The sequence below is a fragment of the Globicephala melas genome, chromosome 1 (genome assembly GCF_963455315.2).
Source record: "Globicephala melas chromosome 1, mGloMel1.2, whole genome shotgun sequence".
In the NCBI taxonomy this organism is placed as follows: Eukaryota; Metazoa; Chordata; class Mammalia; order Artiodactyla; family Delphinidae; genus Globicephala; species Globicephala melas.
Window position 1 is genome coordinate 140094353 of NC_083314.1, and position 19003 is coordinate 140113355.

At 43.5% G+C, this 19003-nt stretch overlaps 1 protein-coding gene across 1 annotated transcript in view; it reads right to left on the reverse strand.

Moving 5' to 3' along the window:
- C8A (complement C8 alpha chain) overlaps window positions 1–19003 on the reverse strand; it is a 65016-nt gene that overhangs the window by 6942 nt on the left and 39071 nt on the right. Inside the window, exons 8-9 of the mRNA XM_030870417.2 lie at window positions 2710–2852; window positions 1420–1566 (exon numbers count right to left, since the gene is read on the reverse strand). Of these exons, the coding sequence (XP_030726277.1) occupies window positions 1420–1566; window positions 2710–2852 (290 nt within the window). The remainder of the gene's footprint in view (window positions 1–1419; window positions 1567–2709; window positions 2853–19003) is intronic.

Consider the following 19003-nt stretch of genomic DNA (forward strand, 5'->3'; position numbering starts at 1 on the left):
GTTGGTATATATTTTAAGAGAAGGAATGTATCCACACCTGGAATTTTTAACTCTATAGAAAATGAGCAACGTCAGGGAAAATGGGCAAGAAAACAATAATATTTTATTTAAAAGCCCAAAATATAACTCTTTTTTCTAATGAACTACGCTTGCATATGAATTGAATAGTGTGACAATACTGGTAGAACAAGCCACTTCCTTTGCAGTTTGAATACCATTTTACTTCCTTTGTGGGGTTAGAGATTTAAGGCAAGCTTTCTCAACTTTGGCACTGTTGACACTAGGGGCCAGATATTTCTTTGCTGTGGGCCGCTATCCTGTGGATTAGGGGCTGTTTAGCAGCATCCCTGGCCTCTACCCACTAGATGCCAGTAGCATCTTCTCAGTTGTGACAATCAAAAATGTCTTCAGGGCTTTCCTGGTGGCGCAGTGGTTGAGAGTCCGCCTGCCGATGCAGGGGACACGGGTTCGTGCCCGGGTCCGGGAGGATCCCACATGCCGCGGAGCGGCTGGGCCCGTGAGCCATGGCCGCTGAGCCTGCGCGTCCGGAGCCTGTGCTCCGCAACGGGAGAGGCCACAACAGTGAGAGGCCCGCGTACCGCAAAAAAAAAAAAAAAAAAATGTCTTCAGACATTGCCAAATGTCTCCTAGGGGAGCAAAATTGACCCCGGTGGCTGGGAACCATGGCTTTAAGGCAGGTGCTAGGATAGAGGGAAGAGAGAACTGGACATTAAGTCCAAAGGTCTGGGATCCAGGTACTGCCACATATGAGCTCTGTGACCTGAAACGATTCACTTGATGACTTGGAGCCTCAGTTTCCTAATTTTTCAATGGGGAGAATCCCATCTGTGCCAGAGGTCATTGTGATGAGACCATGTAGAGCAGGGAGGGGCAGCAAACTATAGCTTGAAATCATACTCAGCCCACGGCTTGTTTCTGTATGCCCTTTGAGCTAAGAATGATGTTTACATTTTTACAAGATTGCAAAAAAAAAAAAAAAGTAGAAGAAGAACTTGTATGAAAGGGACTGTATGTGGCCCACAGAGCCTAAAATATTTACTATCTGGTCCTTTACAGAAAAAGTTTGCCAACTTCCAACTTAACAGATGTGATTTTTAAAGTCTTTTATGTATGTGAGTTGTTATTTTTCTAAGGAGGCTTAATCCCGAAGAAATTCTGGGACTACGAGTGTAAATCTAGGCCCTGACCGGATAGTAAGCTTGTGATCCCAGCTCTCCTGTGGCCTGAGTCTAGAGTCATGTATCCCCGTAGTCAGACGGGGAAGGCCACCAGTTCAGCGTGCCGTTACATTTAATCTTGTTCTCTGATGGGCTTATAATAAGAAATATGAAATGATCTGGTCTGCTTCACTTTCATTCCTCGTGAACGTAGAGTTTCTTCAACTGCGAAAAGACTTACCTCAAAATCAATAACAACAGGGTTATACTTTAATGACCTCCCCCAGGAACGATATGTAATGATGCTCCTGTCTTGTGTCAAGCCACCTGCCCAGCCAGGGTTGCCACCTTGCACCAGAGGAATGATGTCTTCCACACCCACTGTCTTCTTGTAATCGTCTGCCATCGAGAGAATAACCACATTAGCTCATTTCCTAAAACGCCAAGCTCTGCTAATGAGATTTGGAACAAAGTGTAAGTGCTCTCTTTAGAGCTGTCTCCCACCCTTCTACTTTGCTCGGTTAACTAGCAGGACAAGGCAGAAAAGAAGCACCGAGAGACTTGGAAATAGATCCATCCTTTGGATTAGAGCAGACGCTGGGAAGACAGCCCAACCCAACATGGAGGAGGGAGAAGATGGGAAAGTGGATGATGGCTCATTCATTCATTGATTCAGATATTTATGTCAGATGTTTACTTGGTGCCTGCTACATGCCAAATAAGTGCAATCGAATATTGTAAGTGCTGTAACAGATTTCTCTCTCAGTAGGGGTGCAGAGAGAGATGTGGTCAGATCTATAGTAGCAGTGGGGAGGTGGTCAGGAAAAAAGGTGAGTTATCTAGAAGAATGGATAAGTCTTGGCAGGTAATTGGAAGGAGGAGGGAAGGGCATCAGAGAGAAGAAGGATTTGTTAAGGCCCTGAGACATGAGTAGCCCAGTGCAATGGGAGTAACTTGAACCCCATCTACTCATCCACTGTACTATAAACTATTTTGTCATCCCTGCATCCTCTGTGTCTCCCACCTGGAAAAAATTACTCAATACAGGTTGAATGAAGGAGTGAATACATGAACACTCGTAGTGACCTGTGTGGGAGATGTTACAGAATATTCTTGTACAATCTTTCTCTAATAATTATTCTTTAATCTTGGACTTGATAACCACATTTTTCTCTCTCAGCAAACTTGTTTCCTCCCTCGGGACTGTACCTGATGGGACTTTATCCAACAGTCGACTTTCCAAGTTCCATCTGCACATTCCTTTCAACCCAGCTCTTACTTAGATCTTTGTCTAGTGCTTGAAATCTAGGAGGGTGCACCATACGAAGTCAAGTATTTCTAAGGTGATCTCAGCCTATGCAGAATTCAAAATAAGCCCACTACAGGTCATTGGTTTGGGGTATTCAGCAGATGTGCAGTGTGACCATTGACTGAAATGGAATCAGTTGGTGGTGGTGGGGGGAATAGCGTACATGCCCCGATTTTGTGTCCAAGGGAAAATCTGGCTTCTCTTTTTTGGGAAGCCCATTACTAAATACTTGCCTATTTTGCCCCCTCCAAATTTTTTACAATCTTCTCCTGATAAACGTCCTCCAATTTGTGTTGTATCTGTGTACTCATAGTCGATGCCAAAAGAGCCTCCAAAGCATGTCTTGATATCATTGCTGGAAACACCTGCAACAGGGAGCAGAGAAACAGAATGCTGAGACGCTGAAAGACCATGAATATGTACAACCAGCTCATAGTAGTAGCTCACAGCTCACTAGCTCACAGTAGTAAAAGCTAGCTTGTATTTTGCAGTCTGAGAGGTCTGGGTTGAAGTCCCAGTTCTTTAACCCAGTTTCAGTGTTCTCTTCTGTCTGGTTCCAGTGCAAATATTCTTGAAATGAGAGGGAATATGTATTGCACACACTAGTTGGTGAAAAGTGCTTGTTCCCTTTCCTTTGCACATTCTCCACGGAGCCTCCTTGAGACAGTGATTCTATCTCATCCATCTCCATATACCCCTGTGCCTAGCACAGTGCCTGGCCCAAGATTGGCACCAATTTTGCATTTGCTGCCCCTTCCTCTCTCCTTTTTCACCATCTTTCTAAAGTCTACTCAAGCTCCAATTCAAATATCATTTCTTCCATGAAGCATTTTTGGATCAGAACACTTCCCTCTTTCTTCAGAGCTACCCATGTGCTTTGTTTAGGTCTGAATGATCATATGTGTCCCAGTTCTTTTTGCCCAGGTCCTCTTTGCACCCCAGAGAGGCCAGAGTGCTGTCAGAAGGTGGATAGATCTCCCTGGGGAGGCTGCTTGGCTTCTGGCCCCATGAGAACTGTGAGGCCTACATTAGTTGTCTCTGTCTCTATCTGAGGAGTTGCTGAGGAATCTGCATTTTGCAGATGAGGAACATAATTCTCAAAGGCATAACATCATTTTTCCCCGATCCCACAGCCTGTAGGTGAACAGAACTAGGTTTCCAACCCTTGGTCAGCTGGCAAGATAAGGCTACAAAAGCAGACTGGAGCAAGATATTGACCATTGCTGCAGAGTTCAGCTCCCTCAGTAGCTGAAGTCTTCTGAAGGTTGTGAACCGGAGTTTGCATTGGCAACATGTCATTACTTTTCACTGCAACTATACAATAATTATGACCAGTCAGTGTCTTATTCTGGCAACCACAAAGGAAAAATAATTTAGGTTGTAATTCAGTTAAGCTAAGGATTAGATTCGATATTTTTAAGGGAGTATCAGGCAGCAAGTTTACCTGCCAGCCTTTGCATGAAACTGCAGACTCTATGGGGTCAAGGACTGGCATCTTATTCACCACTCTCTTGTCAACCTAGCAGCACGATGTCTGCCATGGGGGAGGAGCTCAGTGAGTATTCTCAGAGTAAATGATTGATGAATGAGAAAAATGAGTGAATAAATGAATGCCAAGAGTCCTTTGGTAAGGGCTTCTAATGGAAAGAATCTTACAAGTCAGGAATCCTGAATTTAAGTCCCAGTCACTCAGATGAATGGATAAAGAAATTATTATAGATATAATTATATATAATTTTAATACATAATTATTATATATAATATAAATAAAATATATAATAATTATATATAATAACAAATATATAATTATTATATATACAATTGTGTGTATATATGTATATACTCTCTATATATCCCACATATATACCCTATATATATATTCCACATATATACCCTATATATATATCGCATAGATCCCATTTATATATAAAATAATTATTCAGCCTTAAAACATAAAGAGATCCTGCCATTTGCGACAACATGGGTGAAACTTGAAGACATTATGCTAAGTGAAATAAGCCATACCCATAAGGAAAAAAAAACGCCTGATCTTACTTATACGTGAACTCTACAAAAGTCCGATATATAGAAGCAGAGAGGAGAACGGTGGCTGCCCGGGGTGAGGAGGTGGGGGAAAAGGGGAGATGCTGCACAAACTTGTAGTTACGTAGGAGGAATAAGCCTAGAGATCTAATGGACAGCTTGATGTCTACAGTTAATATCAATAATATTGTACTGAATACTGGAAATTTGCCAAGGGAGTAGATTGCAGGTACTCTCGTCATACGCACGTAACGAGAGATATGTTAATTAGCTTGACTGTAATAATCATTTCACTTTATTTGTATCAAATCATCGTGCTATATACCTTAAATATATACACATTTTATTTTTCTTAAAAAGTAAAACAAAACGCGTCCCAGTCCCTGACACCCTGTATGAGCTTAGAAAAGGCCCATGATCTCACTGGGCCTCAGTTTCCCATTTATGGAGAGAAAGGGTTGGACTTGCTCGTCCTGGGTCCCCTTTCGGCTGCAGCCCTCTGTGCCTCTGTGCACAGCAGCTTCTGGATAACTCCGAGGTGAGAGTGCCTGGGAGAAGTGATGCTTTAAGCATCAGCACTCAGCGCCGAGCACAGGGTTTCTTCTGCCATTTCCGTTCAAGTACTTTTAATTTTTAGTGCACTACTAATTGAGGAAGATTTAGCATATCTAATTGTTTTGATTAAAAAACGCTTCAACCGTGATAAACAAAAGTGGATGAAAGGAATTCATGGGCAGAAGCCAGAGTGATTACTTAGGTGAGTGGTGTAGTGCTGCCCAATTAAAGTGACGGGCCGGGCCGATTAGTGGGGGCTGGAGGATGCCTGTGGAGTGATTATACTCATGAGGGGTCTGCAGACAGCCTGCCACGCGCTGCTTGGAGAAGAGAATTCCAGCTTGATCTCAGCAGCACGGCTTGACTGCAAAGGATCGCCTCCCGAGGACCCTGAAGGAGGGTACCAGCCAGCAAGGGGAGGTCTGTGACCTGAGAATCATACAGCATGAGGGCTAAATTATCCTTAGTCACCTACCCCATACTTCTTATGTTTACTTGTGATGCCCTTGGTTCATAAAGATTAATTATCTTGCCCAAAACCATATAGCTAAAAAGAACAGTGGAGCTGAGATTCAAACTCATCTTTCTTGCTTAGAAGAATTAGCTAATTCTATTTATTGCATCAGACTAAATTCTGCTGAAAAATTTAGTAAGCATCTACTATGTACCATCCCAGGCATACCGTGTGTTGGACAAGGTAGACACTGTGAGAATAAAACTGGTATGAATATGATGCAAATCTAAATTACAAGGTTCTGGCCTTGAGAAGCTAGCAGGTGTGGGGCAACATAGTAAATGGAGACGGATTTGGGTCCTGAGAGTTGCTTATTTCGTGGAAGACAATTTTTCCACGGATGGAGTGGGGGGATGGTTTCGGGATGATTCAAACGCATTACCTTTATTGTGCACTTTATTTCTATCATTATTACATTGTAATATATAATGAAATAATTACACAACTCACCATAATGCTGACAGGAGGCAGAGCTCAGGCAGTAATGCTAGTGATGGGGAACGGCTGTAACTACAGATGAAGCTTCAGTTCCTCGCCCACCGCTCAGCTCCTGCTGTGCGGCCTGGTTCCTAACGGGCCATGGACCGCTACCAGTCCATGGCCCGGGAGTTGGGGATCCCTGGACTATAGGACCAGGTGGTGCTCTGCCAGGGCTCCACCCCATCCCATCAGCTCCTTAGAGTCAGCTTTGGACCAGATCAAACTGCCGTTTGTTTTAGACTTTCGTGCTCAGTAAACAGGAGTTGATGTTTGCCGAACCTGGCTACATATTGAGATCATCTGGAGGGCTTATTAAAAACACAGGTTCCTGAGCCCCACCTCTGTCAATTCTGATTCTGTATTTCTGAGTAATCAGCAATCTGTATTTTAAATAACTATCCCAGATGAAGCCTGTGCAGTGCATCTGGGATGAGATACTGAGTACCACGGTCCTACAGAGAACCTCTGGTGGCCTGTCACAAAGCCGGCCTCCATACTAACCTAGTCGGTGCCTTTGTCAATGCCTTGGATATGGACTGAGCAGCCACGCTCACTGTATCTACCCAGAGGAAGAAAAAGAATCAGGGTCCAAAAAGCCCTCAAAGGGCTGATGGACAGACAGACCAAGCATAGCAAAATGGGACCCAGTTGGAAAAGTTGTAACATCCTGTCCTGGGGATAAAATACCAAGTCCATGAGCACAGTAAGGAAGAGAGCCAGCTTAGCAGGAGAACAAGAGAAAAGGCCCAAGGGTTTTAGATCACTTTCAGCTCCGGAGGGCAATGAAGCCAGGTGAAAATTATGATCAATAAAGTAAAGGCGGGGATAATCTCATTCCCTCTGCGCAGGTTAGAGAAACCCAGAACCTGGTGCCGAGTTCTGGGAGCCACACTTTTAAAAGGAAATAAGAAAACAGAACATTCACTGGACATCATCCAGCCTCTGAGAAGAAGGAAATCATGCCACTTGCAACAACATGGATGAACCTGGCGGACATCATGCTAAGTGAAAGAAGCCAGTCACAGAAGGTCAAATACTGCATGATTCCACTTATATGAAGTATGTGAAGTAGCCGAACTCATGGAAGCAGAGCATAGAATTGTGGTTGCCGGGGGTTGGGGGAGGACGAGGAATTGCTAATCAACGGGCATAAAATCTCCACTATGCAAGATGAGTAAGTTCTGGAGATCTGCCAGAACATTGTCCCTATAGTGAAGGATTCGGTATTGTACCCTTAAACATTTGTCACAAGATTAGATCTCATGTTAAGTGTTTTTACCACAATAAGATTTAATAAAAGAAGAAAATGGGGAATGATTGAATGAGAATGAGCATGAGGGTGAACAAATGTAAAGCCAAGTCCTTTGGGGAATGTTTGAGGGGATGCAGGATGTTTACCTGAACAAGAAAGGAGAGGTTTCTCTTTAAGAGAGGTCAGTAGGATTAGATTCAGCCCTCCAGAGGGTTGTCTTGAGGAAGAGGAATTAGGCTTGTTTGTGTGGTCACAAGGGCAAGAACTAGGATCAAAAGGGCAGATACTACAGGGAGATAGATTGAGGCTCAGCTTAAGGTAAATCACCGCAACACTCAGAGGCCAAGGAGATAGGAGTTGTTTCAGGAGGCAGTGAGCTCCCCGTATCTGGAGGGTCCCAAGCAGAAGTTAGCTGTTTGCCTGTGAGTAGAAGCATTTGCAGAATTCACGAGATGTCTTTTAAGAGCTCCTCTAAAGCAAAGATTCTGAAACTTTAAGAAACACACCGGAACACTTGAGGAGCATTTGAGATCACTTGGTTACGTCCTTAATGATTTCTTATTGTGTTCCAGGTATCTGGGAAGTGAAGAGGGCTAAAGGGAGTGTTTGCTGTCAGTGAGCTTACAGCCAAGTGTGGAGACATGGACAGGTAAGCTGATAGTTGTTGTACTGTGTGTTGAGGACTTTGAAAGAAGGCAGCAAGCTCGGGGCAATCTTCCTTAGGGGGTCAGAGGAAGGATACCAGAGGCAAGTGTGAAAGGATGAGTAGGGATTAGCCAGACAAAGTGGAGAACATTGAGAGCAAAGGGAGGCCGCGTGAAGGCCTTGTGCCCCCAGCAGCAAGAGTCTGCTCAGAAAGGCCAACATGGTCTGAACTCCAGAGTGGAAAGGAAGGAGGTGCAAATCAGCCAGGGAAGTACTGGGAGACCCTTGGGGTCCTTCCCACTCTAGTGTGGTCCCCAGAGGAGCTGTTGTGCCCGCCTGGCAGGCCAGGAGCCCGGGGGACACGTCTCTGGCCACCATGTCTACTGCTTGTTTCACACCTGGTCTGGGCTGTGGTGCAGGTGTGAGAGCTGTCTTCACACCTCCGTGGAGATACTGCATCCATGTGGCTCTAAGGCAGAGCCAGGCAGCCTTATTTCTGAGGTGCCAGAATCAGCAAGTCTCTGTCGTTCCTCAGATGACAAGCATCAGGTGGAAAAGAGCAGGTGTGATGCATTATTTATCTCTGTGCAGCAAACAGATGCCATTTAGGTTGCTGCTGTGATCTGTGTGCTATGTTGCTTTGCTATGTTGGTTGCCCTCAAGGGAGAGGAAGAATCATATAGCCTATTTCATGCCATAACATTGGAAAAGATGATTGTTTAATCTGTGACTGGATGAGCTGGGAAGCGTTGGCTAACTTCCCTGCCCCCAGGTGCTTCTGTGTATCCATTAAAACACATGCTTCTCCACCTAGAAGGGTGGGATAGGGAGGGTGGGAGGGAGATTCAAGAGGGAGGGGATATGGGGATATACGTATACATATAGCTGATTCACTTTGTTATACAGCAGAAACTAACTCAACATTGTAAAGCAATTATACTCCAATAAAAATGTTAAAAAAATGCATGTTTTTTCCCAACCACCTGAGAATAATAGTACAGGTACCTCTGTGCCTTTGCATGTGCTGTTCCCTCTGACTAGAAAGTTCCCTTACCTCCTTCACTGAGTTTCTCCCACTCAGCTCTAGAAAACATTCCCTCACTCACAAGGGCCCTATATCTGTGTCCCCACAGTATCCCTGTGTGTCCTTCATGGTATCCGCATGCTTCCCTATAGCACAGTATTTAGCACACTATAGTAATTGTCAATTTCTTGGTCTGTTCTTCCAATTATCCTGCAAACTTATGAAGTCATCTCTTGGGTTTGCAAGGCTCGGCATGTAACAAGCCCCCAGAAGTGCTCAGGGATGGGCTGATTCCAACCCATCTAGACAGTAGCTCTAAAATGTTTTGAGAGTCACAGGTCTTCTTTTGGGTGACAGTATAAATCATATCCTTGTAATATCTCATGCTTGATTAAGAGTTGATATTTTATAAAGCTCTTTCATCTGCATTATCTCATTGGAAGCTCACAATGGGGCTGGGAGGATTTACTCCTTTTGCAGGCAATCTGGGGTTGGAGAAGGCAGGAGCTGTGGTGGTTAAGTGTGTGAACTCTGGAGCCAGAGTTCTACCCTTCACTGGGAGTGTGGCTTTGGATGAGTGACCGAACCTCTTTGTGCCTCATGTTCCCCATTTGAAAATGGAGATGAAAATGGTTTCTATACATGAATCTCTAAAACTGGTGTCTGGTACAATTAAGTGTTCAACAAATCTTATTAGTTGTTGCTATGATTGTTAGGTAACTTGCCCAAAGTTCCATGACTAACAAGCCAGGAATCGGGGTTTGATGCCAGGTGCGCCGTATCCAAACTCGGGGCCCGCGCCATCTCATCAAGCCAGTCTTACTCTGCAGGAAACTGTTCATCATGGGCCATGAGTAGCAGTGGCCTCCCCAAACCCCTCATTCCACAAAGCAGCTCAGAAAAAGGAATCCATGCTCCCAATGGGCAATGCTGGGGCTGCGGTCTCAGGTCTCCCTCCACCTGATAAAGGGCTACCTTCAGGGACTCTGACCCGCTAGATGATTTTGGTCATGATGGGAGGCAGCAGTATAGCTGAGGGCCGGGCTGTGAAATGGAAACTGCCTGAGGTGGAAATTTCCATGCTCACTTACTGTCTGAACCTCCCTGTATCACAGTTATCTCATCTATGACATGGGGATTTTAACACTGTCTACCTCATAGGGTTGCTCTGAGGGTTAAATGAGTTAATCCATGCCATGTACAGTGCTTAGGATACTCCCTGGCTTGAAACTAGCAATAATGGTCAAGTATTACTATCATTACTGCTGCCAGAAAGGCCACAGCATCCCTAGACTGGGCTGTTGTTTCCTGATTCTGAACTGGAAAAATTGGAGAAAACGGGAGGCTGAGGAGTCTGTGAACACCAATTTTCTTAATCAACTTCTCTGCAGGATAAACTGTTCTATTAACTGAGAGGGAGTGAATGAAGAAGATGGAGGGAACAATGTCCACATCATGTGCTGGGCAAAGATTTTCCAGGCGTTATTTAATATTCACACATCGTTCCACAGCAAGTACAATTATTCCCATTTTAGAGATGAGCAAATCAAGGCTTAGGTAGTTTCAGTCACTTGCCCAAAACGATACAATAAGTAAATAGTAGAATGGGATTGAACCAAGGTCTGTGTCCAAAGCCCATTTTCTTCTTGCCACATTATATCAGTTGGGGAGAGGGAGCTAAGGGTGGTCCTGGGAGTAATTTTGACATTATCACACCTTTTTCTCCTTTCAGGCTGAGGCTGTTTTCAGTGATAGAGGTGGAAAGTCAAAATCAGGACAAATTCAGGAGGAGGGTGCTGAGAGTCTCAGTTCCATGTGTATGCAAGTGACTTAAGGGGGGTGGGGACAGAGCCAAGACACCAGGAGTCTGTCAGTCATTCAATACCATCCATCGCCGTGAAGCCTGGTTGTCATGGTAACTGGGGTAAAGCCTGGAGCTTGTTAGAATCTAGTGCCTGTCTGTTCAGGATGATTGGTTGGTTAGCAGACACAGCAAAAGACCTTTTGGGCCAGCCCAGACTACTTAGCCATGAGTATAAGACTCTTCACAATCAGGTTCCTGCCCACCTCACCATCCTCACTGTTCAGTCCAGCTGAGACTGTTTAGAAATCCACCCTTGATTCTTCAGAGTGTAAGAGAAGCTCCAGAGGACGCCCAGCACCTATGGGTTTAGATTCTGAACCAGCCCTGCCAGGAAGACACTGAGCCTCTACTGTGAGTCAGCCTCAGCCTGTGGACAAAACTCCAGAAACACATCATTCACAAGATGCACTATGGAAACAGGCAGTTGTAATAGTGTGATATACAGAGAGCTGTGTCCTGGGTACACGGAAGTATTGGGTCAACCAAAAGGTACGTTCGAGTTTTTCCGTAAGATGTTATGGAAAAACCCAAATGAAATTTTTGGCCGACCCAATACCTAAGACAGGTTCCCAACCTGGAACTGGGGAGACAGAAAGACTGTCTGGAAAACCCTGTTTAAGCAGAGACCAAAGATGAATAAGCATTAGGCAGGTGAAGAAGAGAGGGTGGGGAGGAGAGGGGAGCAGTGTTCTAGGTAGAAGGAACAGCAGCAAGAAGAAAGTGAGTATGATTAAGTCAAGGGACCAGCATTTAGCTCAGTACAGCCTAGCCCCGCAGTGAGCAGTGGGCTGGAGGGTAGAGCAGGGCCAGTGCACGCTCCCTTGAAGGCTGCGCATCTGGTCCGGTGGCAGGGACCCTCCTGTCTCAATGTTCACCTTTGCGTGGCTCGAGCAGCTTGCCGTTCTGCAGCTTGTCATCCTCTCTGTGGCTCCCTGGAGGCCAACACTGACTCCGTTTCCAGGTTACTGATATCAGCACTCGTCCTGCCATAACCCAGCCACTGGATTGTTCTCACGTATGCACCGGCCTCAGGGGCAAGCCCTCTACAAAGAGTCTGGCCTTTGGGTGAATCACTCATCTCCTACTACTGACCCTCACCACTTGCTGCTTCAGCCACTCCCATGCAACTCTCTCCTCTTAGAAAGCTCCAGCTGCGTTCTCCACCAGGCAAGCTCCCATTCCTACTAACGTCAGAAGATCAGGTGTGAATGTCTCTGGAGTCTAGAAAATGGGAGGGGAAGAAAGGGTGGGTTGCTCCCTCCTTTGTGCTTCTACTGTATTTATTTCTAGTCAAGCATTTATCGCATTGTATTATTCTTAGCCCCCAACTGACTGCACATTTCTCCAGGATGGGAATCTGTGTGTTTCACTCCTGTGTCCCTGGAAATCATAGGTTCTCTCTGAGTATTTACTAGGTGAGTGGATGGATGGATGGACGGGTGGAGATTAGATTATGAGAAGGGTTTTCCTCGGAGATTGTTTCCTGCCTGCTACTTTGGGTAAGAAGGGAAAATGCTCTGCTTAGAACCTTCCTGAAAGGGAATTGTCAGCAAACAACATCAATAATATATAAATGTGATGGAATGTATGAAAAATTTGAGGGACTTAATTTATACACCCATCTCATCCCAGTTACTGTCCATACACAGCTTAATCATCTGGGCTGCCTTTGTCTCATTCTACTAAAGGAATAGAAAACACATAGCTCAGGGGCCCTTAATCCCTGCTCAGACCCATTAGGAATCCACGACTCTCCAGAGTGTAAGGAAATCTCCAGAGGATGCGCAGGGTTGATGGGCTTGGATTCTGAATTACCCCAGCCGGAAAGATACTGAGGCTCTACCATGGGTCAGCCTCTGCCTCGGCTAGACATCACTAATTGATCAGTTCTTTCCGCCTGAGCCCATATCTGGTGTCACGGTCCTCAACTCAGTGGTCCCGGTAGCATTTGCTATTGAAACCACCTGCCATTGGTGGCTTAGATACATTTTCTGGCCTATAGGTCTTTAAGTTTCGCTTTATTGAGTGCCTTGGGTGCCAGCACACCATGCTTGTTCTTGGCTCTGTGAATGTACCTAAGCTTCGGAACAGACCGTCACAAGCTGGTCAGTTTAACCTTTAACAGTTCTCTGTGACAATTCCCAGTCAAGGGTCAAGCTGACCCAATATTGCCCTTAGGAGTGAATATTGACTATAATACTCCGTTAGGTATTTTTAAAACCTGATTTATCCACTTTCAAAGCTATCACAAGCAGTTTAATAGTTTTTTAAAAAAGAAAATAAGTGAAATAAATATCCAGGGGTACCACAAGAAGCACTGAAGTTGGAATTAGAAATCCTCATTTCAAACCTTACTCTGCTTCTAACCAGTGGTGTCACCTTGGATGTGTCATTTATCTTTCAGTGCCTGGTTTTCATCATTTGTAAAATGGGTACAGCCATAAAACACAGCTCAAAGCATTGCCAGGAAGCTTAAATGGAATGAGATGCATGTAAGAACTCAGTATGCCGCCTGCCACAGAGTTAGAACTCAGTGAATGCTTGTTTTTTTCATCTTCATTTAGATAAGCTGGTTCATTACATGAGACTTCACACACCTACCTTGGCAGTTATTACTCACATCTGCCTCTACCTTTCCCCCTTGACCACCTTCCTGTGATGGTTAATTTTATGTGTCAGTTTGACTGGGCCAGGGTGTCCAGATACTTGGTCAACATTATTCTGGGTGTTCCTGTGAGGGTGTTTTTGGATGAGATTAACATTTAAATCGGTAACCTGAGCAAAGCAGATTGCCCTCCCTAAAGTGGGTGGACCTCATTCAACCAGCAGAAGTTCTGAATAGACAGAAATCTTACCGTCCCCCGCGTAAGAGAGGATTCTTCCTGCCTGACTGCCTTGAGCTGGAAAATTGGCTTTTTTCTTGCCTTCGGACTCACACTAAAACGTCAGCTCTTTCTGGGTCTCAAGCCTGCCAACCTTCAGACTGGGACTACACCCTCAGCTCCCCTGATTCTCAGGCCTTCGAAATCAGACTGGAGCTAAACCATCAACTCCCCTGGGTCCACAGCTTGCCAAATGCAGATCTTGGGACTTGTCAGCCTCCACAGTTATGTGAGCTAATTTTTTTTAATAATAAATCTCTTTACATATATATGTAAAGTGTATGGAGAACCCCAGCTAATATACTTCCTAATGCCTTCATTATGGCTATTGATGATTTTCCCTTTATTTAAAGTGATTAGATACATGTCCACAGTCCGTGGAGCACACTGGGTTCAGACAGTGTGTCTAATGCGTTTTTGACTACCCCCAAAAGTAAGCAGTACATTTTAGATCATGACCCAGCCCACTGACATCCAGCTGAAATAAGTTGCAATACTTAACCATGCTTTGTGTGATGCTCTCTGAGGATTTCCCTCTTAGTGTATTCTATTTCATTTTGTTGAATGCTGGTCATGACCCACTAAATTTCTCTTACAATCTGCTAATGGGCTGTGGCCGGCAGTTTGAAAAATCCTAGGTAAAACATCTCTGAGGCATTACAGCGTGTTGGTTTACATCACAGGTTCTCACGTGGACGTCTGGCTCCACCCATAATAACAAGATGACCTCGACCTTGCACAAGTTATTTAACATTGCTGAGTTTCAGTTCTTCATTTGTAAATTGGGGATTATAGTATCCTCTTCCCCAGTCTTTCCTGAGGATTAAATGAGATAGTGCATTTAAAGTGCCTAACTCAGTGTCTGCCACATAATGAAATGTTCATTAACTGTTGGCCATCTTACCAGTGCTGCTAGAGTCTAAGCCCCTGGAATATAGTATCAGAATGAATGACAGAAGTGTGGGGAAATGGTGTGGGACCATACACAAGCTCTACATCAGAAGACCTTAGTTAAAAACTAACTGAATCATGTTGAGCCATTTACTTTGGGGCTTTGGACCTCAGCTTTCTCTCTATAAAATTGGGAAAAATAATAATATAATTCCTCAGAAGCTATTATGAAGATCATCTTCAATACCAGATGTGAATGATTACATTTTACCAACCTTAGGAGTTTTTATATGTAAATATATTTTATTAGAACCAGTTAATTCTAAGTACAGTGAATAAAAAGATAATTTGTTAATCCATTTTAGGTAGTAATCAATTTGGTTGTCCTTTAATAAGTCATCCTGACTATAATCAGATGATTAGAACAGAGAAACCCCATTACCTTCTATATGAGATAAGAGGACCCATGTTGGTAACTAGACAGTGCTTACCATGTTATGTGGGCTTAATAAATGTTGAATGAAAAACTGAAGGAATGAATAAATAGAGAAAAGGAAGATGGAGGAAGAGAATGTAGAAGTATAATTGATATCAACTTTAGTGAGATTTTAGTCATGTCGCTGTGACTTTTTCTACCCAGTGTGTTAGGTGGTAGACCAGTTGGCCAAGGACCCCAGCTAGAGGGCAATGACCAGTAACTGGCTGAACGTACTGTACTCTCACTAGAAGGATCTTTTCCAGCGTCACTGTTATCTGGCAGCCATCAAGGGGAGGCATAATGGAATGCAGGCACTGATTTAGGCAGAGTTGTTACCACCTTGAAAGATAGTGATGAGAATTCAAATTGACCTTGATCAATGGGAGGAGCAGTCCCTCCAAAACGGGATGAAGCTCTAGAGAAAGAAATGAATGACTTTGATTTAAAAAATGGGCAGGTGGGGGAGGAGGCATGATTGATGAGTCTCCAAGTCTACAGCGGAAATATTGCCCACTGCAGGCTGGACATGATGATAATGATTTCCCTTCCATTTGAACAGTGTTTCAGAGCTGACCAATTGCAGAGCCCTATGAGATATGTTGTCTTATTGTCCCCACTTTACACATGAGAGGACAGTTAACATTATAGAGTTAATAACTGGAAAGCAGGGAATAATAAATATGGTAATAGTAACATCAACATAGTGCAGCAATAATAGGTACCATTTTTAAACTCTTACTCTATGCCAGGCCCTGGGCCACCTGATCACACAGACTGTTTCATTTCATATTCATAACAATCCTATGAAGTATTACTGTCATTGTCTCATTTAGGGAAACAGGAAACTGAGGCATGAAGAGGTTAATTTGCCTGAGGGTCACATGGTTGATAAGTGATGGAGATGAGATTTGAGCCCAAGTAATCTAAATTAGAACCTTGTTCAGCAATTGATGCTTATCGAGTGCTCATTAGAGCCTGAGCATTACACTAAATATTTTCTGTAGATAAGTTCACTTATTCCTCACAATTACTCTATCAGTTAAATGCCATTAATACCTCCAGCTTAACAGGTGAGAAAATTGAGACTTAAAATGATTAAATAATCTGCTGGTAATCACACAGCTAATAAGTGACAGAACCCATATTTTCAAACACTAAGCTATCCTAATATCCTGCATTAAAGGGAAAGCTATCTGCTTAAACACTTATCATGCAAGATGTACTTGGAATTATTCTCAAACAAATCCTTGTTATCATTCCTATTTGGGTCTTGAAAAAACTAAGGTTCAGAGAAATCAAGTACCCTGATCAAGGTCATACAACTGTTAACTAGTAGAACCAAGATCCCCACCCAGATGTGTCTGACTCCAAAATCTGGATTCCTTGCTACCATCTGCCGGCATATTTTTTCATTCCACAGTCCTTGATCAAATGATATTTGCTACTTACAATCCCACCTAAAACTGTAAACCATAATAGTAACTACCGTTTAGACCGTGTTTTATTTATCACGTGCTTTTTAGAGTCAATTCTCATAAGAGCCTTTTGCAGTAGTTTATTATCCACACATTAGTTATGGGAAAACTGAGACTCAGAGATTCAAAGTTTTAGCTTTTAAATGGCAGGACCTACATGAAAAGCAAAGACATCTTTGTAAAAAGAACTCTTTTTACTACCGCGTTGCCTAATGGCTTTTATATGGGGCCATGAAATGCTACTGGCTTCTCACCAGCAGAGCATCAATAGAAGTCATGTTTTGTTAAGGTCTTTGCAGAGCCCTTTCAATATGGCCCCAAACTATAGAATCATGAACTTTTAGAGCCTTGAGGGCTATTAGTTTACTTTCTATTCCATGCATGGTTTCTATTACAGCATCCCTGATGGAGGTATCTTATCAGATTTACTTAGATTCCTTAACTGCTAAGAAACTCTACTTCATGTTGCATGTTGAGAGACATCTCTCCCAGGAAGCTGGCCCTCCCAGGCAAACTCATCATGTTCTTCTTGCCCTAATGTGTGTGTGTGTGTGTGTGTGTGTTAGAAATATAATGTAGAACGAAAATAATGTAATGTAATGTAATATAATGTAATGTAAATATAATGTAATGTAATGTAATATAATGTAATGTAAATATAATGTAATGTAATGTAGAAGGAGTACACCTCACAATTCACACCCAGGCCATCTGCAAATTATCTAAACTCTGCTTTCAAAATATGTCCCTAATCAATCATATTCTTTCATCTCCATTCTTTATTCCCTACCTGGATGTCAACAAGAGTCTTCTAACTGTGCTCCCTGAGTCCACTCTCAACGCATGTAATCTGTACTCTGTATAGTATTGGAACGACCTGCTGACACAGAGATTAGACCCTGGCAGTGCCCTGCTGATAACCCTGCAGTGGTTTCCCGTTTCACTGCAGACATGGTCCATACTTCTTACCATGACCAGCAAGACGCTCTGCAGCTTCTTCCAACCTCAGCTCCCTCCATCCTCCCCTCACCTGCGGGCTTTAGCCACACGTTGCTTATTTCAGTTCTCAAACATGGCAGGCTGTCCACTCTGCCCAGGACATCCTCCCTCTTTCTTGTCTTTGGAGTCTCCTTCTGAATCTTTTGGACCTTATCCCAGTTAATCCCAGACACTTTCCCAGATAATCCTAAACTAAGTGATTGTCTTCTCCTTCTCCTCTCACAGTTATTCTCTATTTCTACGACCTGTTCATTTTCTAGCCAGCTCTTATCACAGTTTGCAATTTTATATGTATCTATTCATTAGCTGACTCAACAGAAGTTATTAAGGCCAGGCACTGTTCTAGGAGATGAATACATAACAGTGAACAAAACATATGAGACCCCTGCTTTCATGGAACATGCATACTAGAAGGAGGAGGTTGACAATAAACAAAAAGGCATGTGAGCGTGGTAATTACAGAATATATAGTGATGTTCTGAGAATTAAAATAGGGTGCTATAACAAAGAGGGACTTGCCACATGGTCAGAAAAGGCCTTTCTGAAGAGGGGGCATTTAAGTTGAGATCTGAATGATTAGAATACAGCTATGCAAACATCAGAGAGAAGGATAGCCCAGACAGAGAGAATAGCTAGTACCAAGGCTGTAGGCTAAAATAAGCTTGCTGTGTTAGAGTGTGAGCGGGACAGCAACGATGACAACAACAAGAAAAGAACACAGAGAAAGAAAGAAAGGAAAGAGAAAAAAAGAGAAAGAAAAGAAAAAAAGCCATCATATTCTAGCAGTGGCCAGATGAGAGGTCATAGTTGTTTGGACCAGTTAGATGGTAATAGAGATGTGGACAGATGCCACGTATGCTTTAGAAGTAAAGATGACAGGTCTCACTGATGAGGGGCAAGAAGTAAAGGAGGAACCAAGGATGACATCTGGGGTTCTGGCTGTTTATTTAGTTTCCTCCCCTAGACTGTGAGCTTTGCAAGAACCGGAACCATGTCGATTTTGTTCACCTGGCACATGATACAAACTCAGTTAACATGGTTGATGAATGCATGTCTGAACGAACAAAACTATGGAAGAATGTGCAGAGGAATATCAGGGCAGGTTTCAGGGAGGTGGGGCTGCCCATACAAGTTCAAAAGAATGAGTTGGAATCTGTCAGGTTGGCAAGACAGGAAAGTGCTTTGGAGGCTGACAGCACAGCATGTGCCAAAGAAGGCAGGAAACGTACATGAATAGAATGGTGTCACTGAAGTACTTGCCCTGTCCTAGGTAAATTATCAGCTCTGTAATAGGGCCAGACTCCAGAGCAGCCAGATGGTGAATGCACTATTCTCTTTGTCAGATCTTTATACAAAGACAAATAATAGGAGATCCAAAGAAGGGATGAAGGAGAAAAAAAATCTAAATCCAGAA